The sequence below is a fragment of the Fukomys damarensis genome, unplaced genomic scaffold, assembly GCF_012274545.1.
Source record: "Fukomys damarensis isolate Sample0158 unplaced genomic scaffold, DMR_v1.0_HiC HiC_scaffold_30, whole genome shotgun sequence".
NCBI lineage: Eukaryota > Metazoa > Chordata > Mammalia > Rodentia > Bathyergidae > Fukomys > Fukomys damarensis.
In genome coordinates this window covers 22,614,499-22,623,261 of record NW_022900942.1, presented here as the reverse complement: position 1 = coordinate 22,623,261, position 8,763 = coordinate 22,614,499, and the positions used below count along the sequence as shown (strand labels likewise).

The following is an 8,763-nucleotide window of genomic DNA, read 5'->3' as shown; positions in this document are numbered from 1 at the left end:
GTTTCAAGGGCGCCTGCATGGCTACCTTCCTTACTGGGTCTGTTGTTGCGCAGTCCGGGAGGTTGCACACCCGCCGGGTGATCTCAAGCAGGCAGGCAGCTGCACATTGCAAGATTTGAGGGCATTGTTCCCAAGGCTTCTGACACCAGTTGCAAGTTTGAGAGGTTTCCAAACCAGCTTCAGTTTGATGATTTACTAGAGGGAAGCTGTTAAACTTATGGCTATGGCTTATTGCGGGGAGAGATTATGTAGATCAACTTCAGCCAAGGGAAGGAATACATAGGGCAAAATTTGGAGGGAAGGACAAACAAAGCTTCTGTTTTCTGTCAGGATGTGTTATCTTCCAAGCATAGATGTGTGACTGTATTACTGGATAATTAATTACAAGATGGTGTCTGTCCGTTGGACTCATTCAAATTCCAAAGAGATTCTTTTTAACTTAATTTTGGTCTCATAATCCCCAATATTCATTTGTGTCTCAAACGTTTATCTACATCCCCATTCTTATTAGAAAATGGGGTGTATACGCTTCTGAATGATGCTGAGCTAGTGGGTCATCACCCTTCTGTGATCAGCCCCACAGAAAGACTCTTCTTTTTACATTAATAAATGTGTATGCTTTTTCATCTATTTAATCTTTATTAATTTATTTCAGTGAACTTTCATAGCATAGAGGGAAAATTTCCCTGGTCCCTTCAACCCTTAAGTATTGAAAATCAGGAGTAGTCTTCACCTTTTCTGTTTAATTCTGTTATGTTTTTGTATTTTTGAGGCAGGGTCTCACTATGTAGTTGAGACTGATGTGGGACTCACTAGGTAGCCCAGGCTGGTCTCGAACTCACAGCGATCCTCCTGCCTCAGCCTCCCAAGTGCTGGGATTACAGGCATATGCCACTACGCCTGGTTTAATTCTGTTATGGTTTCTATTATAATTGAGCTAAAAAATAATAAACTATTCAGTTCCTGAATATGTTAAGTTGTGAGGTCTCAGATCAAATCTTGGGGCAGCAAAAGGACATTTGTGGAATAACTGGTGAAACACGAAATTATAATTTGGCTGTTAGTATTGTACCACAGGCAATTTCTTGGTTTTGATCATAGTACCAGAATAACAAGGTGTTTGTGTTAAGAGATGCTCATAGGGAAACATAGGAATCCTAGCCAGAGGTGCTTTTCTGAACAACTGTAGTATAAAAGATATGTATGGCTATTACCTTGATAGGTTTAGCAAATAAAAGCCTGAAATGAGACAACTTAATGAAACATTACTCTGGTCACCCTGACTGTGCTTCTGGCTTATAAACAGCTGTATGACCAGGATAGGTTGGGCAAAATTGGGCACTCTGTCAACTCTGGCACAAAACTTAAGGAAATGCTAGCATAACTCAGTAATCAAAATAAACAGTATTTAAGACAATAGCTTTAAACATCAAAATTACTGCAAAAATCAATGATGATGATAAAACCATCCAAATTGTTAATAAACATTGTCTTGACCTGACTGAATGAAAGGCAGATGTGGTAGAGGGTCACATTTCTAGTGCTACCACCTTTTTTGTTTTTTGACACAAAAAACTACTTACTATGTAGTTCAGGCTGGCCTTGAACTTGTGATCCTCCTACCTCAGCCTCCCATGTTCTGGAATTATATAGGAATGCACCACCACGTCTGCATGCCACCAGCTTACTACAGAATATCACAATTTTTGGGCCATATAAATTATTATAATTTTTTCTGAAATTAGAAAAATAAAAAAATGTACTTCATCAAGATGGCTATCTTAAAACCAAAGAAAACAAATGGACAATAACAAATATATGGAAAAATGTGGACTCATGCATTGTTAAGGGAATATAAAATGGAGCGGTCACTGTGGATTCTCAAAAAAAAACAAAAACAAAAACAAAAACAAACAATTATCATATGATCCAGAAGTTCCCTGGAAGCAAAGTTTCAATTAAATACTTGCATACTGTCTTAGTTACTTTCCTGGTCACTAGGACTCAATACACCAACAAATTAAAGGAGAAGAGGTTTATTTGGCTCATATTTTTAGTTCAGAGTCCACTGGCTCAGAGGCGGGGGGGGTATATGGCAGAGGAGCACTGCAGAGTTATATTCTACGGTTGTTCAGTTCTCGGAGGACTGTAAGCAGTGAGGGACGGGAGGAGGCCAGGAAGAGAGATATTTCCTTCCCCATCACACACTCCACCCTATCCCTCAGTGACCTGACTCTTCTGACCCAACCCTATCTCCTAACAGTAAGTCAGCTGTAGTGCCTGTATTATCCTATCACCTCTCAAAAGCCTTGCTTCTGAGTGTTTGAAGTTTTGGGGAGACATCTAGATATAAATTGTAACATACCAACATGAATAGCAGCATTATTCACAATAGCTACAAAGTAGAAAAAAAGAATCCAGAATGTCCATCAAAAGATGAATATATTCACAAACTGTATACTCATGTAAGGGAATATCATCCAATCTTAAAACACATCAAATTCTTACCCATGTTGCAACATGGGTGAATCTTGAAAACATTATGTTTAGTGAAATAAGCCAAGTATACAACTGGAATCACAATATTTGGCCTTTGGTATCTAATAACATAGCATAAGATTCACAGAGACAGAAAGTAGAAGGGCCTGGAGGAGGAATCAGGAGCAAATCAGGAATCAGAAGGAATCAGGAGCTTTTTAATGGGTAGAGTTTGTTAGGGATGATGAAAATATTCTTGAAATGGTTAATGGTGATGAACAAACAACACTGCCTCCAAATTAAATGCTCAGGGTTACTATGTAAAATTCTGTTATGAATATTTTACTACAATAAAAAATAAACGCTTACTTTATAAAATGTGGACTACAAGAAAATAAATAAAGAAAATGCCTATTGTATTGTATCCCTCAGAGAGTGATAGTTACTATTAACTTTGAGCTCCAGACTTTCCTCATGATATTTTCTTGAGATGACCTCATAATGCATGGCAATTTATTTCTTTCTCTTGTCTAATTGCTGTGGCTAATGTTTCCAGAACTATATTGAACAGGAGTGGTGACAGTGGACAACCTTGTCCTGTTCCTGATTTTAGCGTGAAAAATTTCAGTTTTTTACTGTTTAGTATGATGTTGGCTGTTGGCTTTTTTCGTTTTTTGTTTTGTTTTGTTTTTTTGGTACTGGGGATCGAACTCGGGTCCTTACATTTGCAAGGCAGGCGGGGGAACCACTGAGTTAAATCCCCGGCCCTGGCTTTTCATAACTAGTCTTTATCAGGTTCAGATAAAGACCACCTATTCTAACTTTCCATAGGGTTTCTTTTTTATCATGAATGGGTGTTGGATTTTGTTGATTTTTTTTTCCCTGCATCTACTGAGATGATCATATGGTATCTTAGTGTTGTTTTAATCTGTATTTCTCTACTAGCTAGAGATGTTGAGCATTATTTTCATATACTTATTGGCCATTTGTATTTGCTCTTCTGATAAGTGTATGTTCATTTCTGTTGCCCATTTTGACTGGATCTTTTATTTGGGGCATCTATTTTTTTGATTCATTTATATATTCAACATAATAGTCCTCTGAGCAGTAGATGGCAAACATTTTTTTTTCTTTTTCTATAGGTTGTCTCTTTACTTTGTTAGTTTTTTCCTTTCCTTTCCTTTAATATAACCCTATTTTATTGATTCCTAGTATTGTTACTTGTGCAACTTGGGCTCTGTGACCTAGGAGGAATAGATGTAACTAGATGTCATAGATAGGACTAGATGTAATAGATGTAACTCTCAAACATGCTAGATATCCAAAATGAAAGTTCATGTTCTCTAAACCTGAAAATGAATTCTAGGAACAATGAAGGGTAAGAGTAGGAAAAATTTATTGAGATAGCTTCTTTCTAAGAGAGACAAAAGAGGGACCCCAAAATGGGTTGTCTACTTCTCAAAGTTATTTTATGGGACAAAGCCACAAGGTGAGGTGGGTTTAATGTAGGTCAACTAGTAAGATTACAAGTACAGTCACTTAGGTAATATTGAATCAATGAGAAATCACAAGGTGGGCAAAACTATGACCAACCAATAAGATTATGACAAGTGTAGTCACTTAGGTTATATCAATTAAATGGGGATCCAATGGGGAAGCAAGTCATGTAGCAATCATCCAAGGATTTTTGATTAAGGATTTTTCCTGGAAGGGGTGGGTAAGATTTTGGTTCCCCACTTAGGTGATTTATAACTATTCAGAATATAAATCACTACTATTCATCCTTAGGGGAAGGATGCAGATATGGTAGTTTCTCTTCTTTTACAATGCTGGCCTTCAGTGAATGTCTTGATTGTCCTCTATGTTGGCTTCTTGAGGGCTGGGCCTATTTAACTGCCTATAAGATACCTTATTAACTTATCTATGTACAATACTTGCCTGTGCCTATGTTTTCAAGAGTTTTACTTATTTTATCTTGCAGATTGTTCCTGTTTTCATATTTAGACTTTTTTTCTTTTTTGGGAAGGGTACTGGGGATCAAACTCAGGATCTTGCACTTGCTAGGCAGATGGCAGAACCACTGAGCTAAATCCCTGGCCCATATTTAGATCTTTGACCCATTTTGCTTTTGGTTTAATACATGGTGAGAGATATGGGTCTAGATTCAATACTCTGCATGTGCATAGCCAATTTTTGAAGCACTATTTGATGAAGAGGCTATCTTTCCCCAAGAGTAAGTTTTTGGCCCCAGATCTGGTAGCTAAATGGAATTGCATTTGTTTGTGCATCCTCTATTCTTATCCACTGATTCTTATTTTTTTCTTTAACCAATATCATGTTTTGGGGGATTGTTTGTTTTGTAACTAGCTTTGTAGCATAACTTAAAGCCCGGGATTGTGATGCTTCCTGCCTTGCACTTATTTCCCAGGATTGGTTTTGCTACTGTAGGTCTCTTTATGTTCCACGTGAATTGTAGAATTGTTTTCTCTAGTTCTGTAGGAATACTATTGGTATTTTAATTGGGATTGCAATAAATCTGTGTATGTTTTGAAGTATAGCCATTTTGACTATATTGGTTCTGTCCAGGAATAGGGTATATTTTTCCATTTTTCAGAAGTTCTCTTAGATCTCCTTTTTCAGATTACTGTAATTTTTGTTGCAGAGGTCTTTCACTTTCTTGGTTAGGTTAATTCCTAAATATTTACATTTTTTTCACACTGTCCTGAAAGATATTTCCCTAATTTATCAATGAGTTTACTATTGGTGTTCAGGCATGCTATTGATTTTTGCCTGTGGATTTTGTATCCTACTTCATTGCTGAATTAGCTTATTCATTCTAGGAGTCTTTTGGTGGTTTTTTGGTCTTCTATATAAAGGACCATATTTGCAATAATGATAATTTGACATCTTCCTTTTATAGCTATATCCCTTTCCTTTCTCTTGCCTGATTGGTCCACCTAATATTTTGAAACCTATATTGAATAGGAGTAATGATAGTGGAATCTTTATCTTTTTCCTGATTTGAGAGGGAAAATTTTCAGCTTCTCCCCATTTAATATGTTGGTCATGGATTTGTGATAAATGGCTTTTACCAAATTGAGATAAGGTCCTATTTTCGTTTTCTCCAGGGTTTTTATCATGAATAGATTTTGGATTTTGTCAAAGCCTTTCTCAGACAACTGAGATGATCATGTGATTTTTTTTTTATTGTTCACATAGTCCATTGCATTTATTGATTTATGTTGAACCATCTGTGCATCCCTGGGATGAAGCCTATTTGGGCACAATGTATGATCTTTTTAGTGATTTGTTGCACTGTTTGCCACTATCTTGTAGAGAATTCCTGCATCTATGTTCATTTTTTTTTGGGGGGGGGCTTGGATTCTTTTCTGGTTTGAGAATCAGGTTAATGATATCTTCCAAGAATGACTTTAGGAATACTCCTTCCCTTTTGGTTTCATTAAAAAGTTTGAGGACTATACCATTAGATCTTCACTAAAGTCCTTGTAGAACTTGGCAGTGAATCTACCAGAACTTGGGCTTATTTTAGTTTATATATTATTATTATTATTACTATTTCTTCAGTCTCATTGCCTGATACTGGCTTATTCAGACTTTTTCTACATTCTTGGTTCACCTTTGGTAGTTCATATGTATCGAGTAATCTATTTTCTTCTAAATTCCCTATTTCTGCATGTCTATTTTTGGATTAAATGTTTTTTTCATACTGCATTATTGTGTTTTGTTTCTTGATCCATTCTGCCAATACATGTCTTTTGATTGGGGAATTGAGACCACTCATATGGAATGTTACTGGAGCAAGATATTGATTTATTCTGGTCATTGCATTATTTTCCTTTTCCTGAGTTCCTCCCCCTGTTCCTTTCTGCTTAACTGCTCACTCTTTTGTATTCACTCTATTAGACTTTTTGGCATTGTTGGTTTCAATGTTCTTTCTAGGATCTCCTTGAGAATCTTTTGGTCATGAATTCCTTGAGGTGCACTTTGTCATGATGATGCTTCATTTTTCTGTCAATTTTGAAAGAAATTTTTGCAGAATATATGTCTAGGTTGGAAGTTATGATCTTTTAGGGCTTGATTTAAGTAATGGCATACAGCAAAACTATTAATAGTAATAACTATGTGACCCTGGGGCTGGGGATTTAGCTCACTGGTTCTACCGCCTGCCTCCCAAGCACAAGGACCTGAGTTCGACACCCAGTACAAAAACAAAACAAAACTGTGTGACCCTGGAAATATCACATAAGTCAGCAACCATATCATCCAAAACATACTGGATATTGACTCAAGAGCCAATAATGTACCACCTTTAACCTTTGAAATCTATAAATAGTATAGTCCTAAAACCAAATACTGACATACAACAAATACCTATAAATGTGATAACTGTACTTCCACTAAGGATAAATATAATTCAACAGTAATAATCTAGTTGACTATCTAAAGGCTGATAAAGCTTAATGTCTATACTTTTCTTTGGAGACAGGGTTTCAGTATGTAATTCAGGCTGGCCTTGAACTCAAGGCAATCCTCCAGCCTCAGCCTCCTGAGTGCTGGGATTACAGGCATGCACCAACAAGCCTGACCTAATGGTTATACTATTTAAAAATATAGTTGGTCGGAAATGGGAAATTGCAAAAACTGAAAAATTAATGGGATATAAAGGAGAGAAAAGTGAGTCAAAGGACCCTATTAAGAAGGATATTTTTAGGATTATATAAAGCTAAAAGAAAAAAAAGAGAAATGGGAAAAAGAAAATGGGTCCAACACCAGGAAGAAAAAAAAAACAAAAAACGCTTTTTAATGAGTAGTTTCCTTCTAGGATCTGAAGTTTGAGAGTAGAGCAAGACTTGGGTTTTCTCCACCCAGTCTTATAGCCTGTGGGTGAGGTGCCTCTACTATTTCAGAGGCCCCTCTGTTTACTCCAGTCTGTGGCAATGCCACTTCTAAGACATGATCCTGCTCATGTTGGTAGATAAGGAAGGCAAGCTGATCTCAGACCTGTGCTTGATAGACAGCAGGTAAGGTTGACTTAATGTTGGCACTTTCAAAGTTAGCTGTTTCTGAGTGCAACTCAGCAGGGCCTCACTACAGGGTGAGACCCCTGTCCTTCTTAGCCTGAGATTAAATTTCTCAAGGATTTCTTTCTAGCCTGCTTTATCCATGGCTGTCTCTCACCCAGTCACTGTGGGAGGCTGGTTTGGGAGCCCTCAAGTAAAGTTCTTAGTTATTTTGAGTGTGAAATTAAAACGATCAACTCCTTTCTGAAAAGACGCTCAATTAAGCACTCTCTGACAATGTGGTAGGTGCCCCCGCTGGAGTCCTCCAGTTGCTGCCATGTAGAAGAATTCTCTTTGGAACAAATTCTGTGCTGCTTTTGCAGTCACAACTGTGGGCTTCCCCACTGTTTCTCTGTGGATCTTCCAGCCCTGAATGCTTACCTTGCTTCTAGGGAACCAGGGAGGGAGTCTAGATTGTTTCACTTTTTCTGAGTTGTGTTCTCTCTCCAATTTCTCTGTAGCCTCTAATTTTCCTGTCAGTTCCTTCCTGATTTCTAGCAATCTACTTTTTCTCTGCCATTGTCTGGATTCTTGATCTCAGAGGCTGAATTTTGTTGCTGCTCACCACTCTGCCATTTTCTTCCCAAGAAACCTGTTACAAAATATATTGGAAATACAAAAAAATTTTTAAAGTCATCCATGATTTACTCAGCTATTTTTATTCCTGGATACTAATATCCAAGAACTGTTTATATAGAACATATTTTTATTTTGGAATATCTATATACTTTTAAATCTCTAGTCTACAGAATAGGGCATGTATTTTTGAAAATAGTTGAATTTTTACAAATATATAGACATCTTTGTATCAACAACTCAGGTTCTGATGGAGAAGTACATTAAATTTATGAAACAATTTGGTTAGACATTACTTTTTCTGTCCTTCCTCTTGAGTTCTTTGGTAGTGTTTCATATTTTCCTATGCAGAAGTCTTACACATTTTGAGTACATTAATCTTGAGGAAACTGATACTCATAGTTTTCATAATTTTCATTTTAATTATTGCTAAAATACAGAAATAACAATTTTATCCTCTTTGCTAAAATCAGAGTATTTCTAATAATTTATATAAATTTTTTACATATATAATCATGTCATCTGATTATTCCTTCCTTCTGAATCCTTGAGCCCTTTTGTCTTTCTTGCACTGCCTACAATCTCCTGTATAAATTTGAAGAGGGGTGGGTACCTTTGATTTTTTTTT

At 36.7% G+C, this 8,763-nt stretch overlaps 1 protein-coding gene across 1 annotated transcript in view; it reads right to left on the bottom strand.

Annotated features, from left to right (window-relative positions):
- The window catches only part of Kdsr (3-ketodihydrosphingosine reductase), a 55,175-nt gene that overhangs the window by 44,671 nt on the left and 1,741 nt on the right, over positions 1-8,763 (bottom strand). Inside the window, exon 3 of the mRNA XM_033757391.1 lies at positions 3,241-3,245. Within this exon, the coding sequence (XP_033613282.1) occupies positions 3,241-3,245 (5 nt within the window). The remainder of the gene's footprint in view (positions 1-3,240; positions 3,246-8,763) is intronic.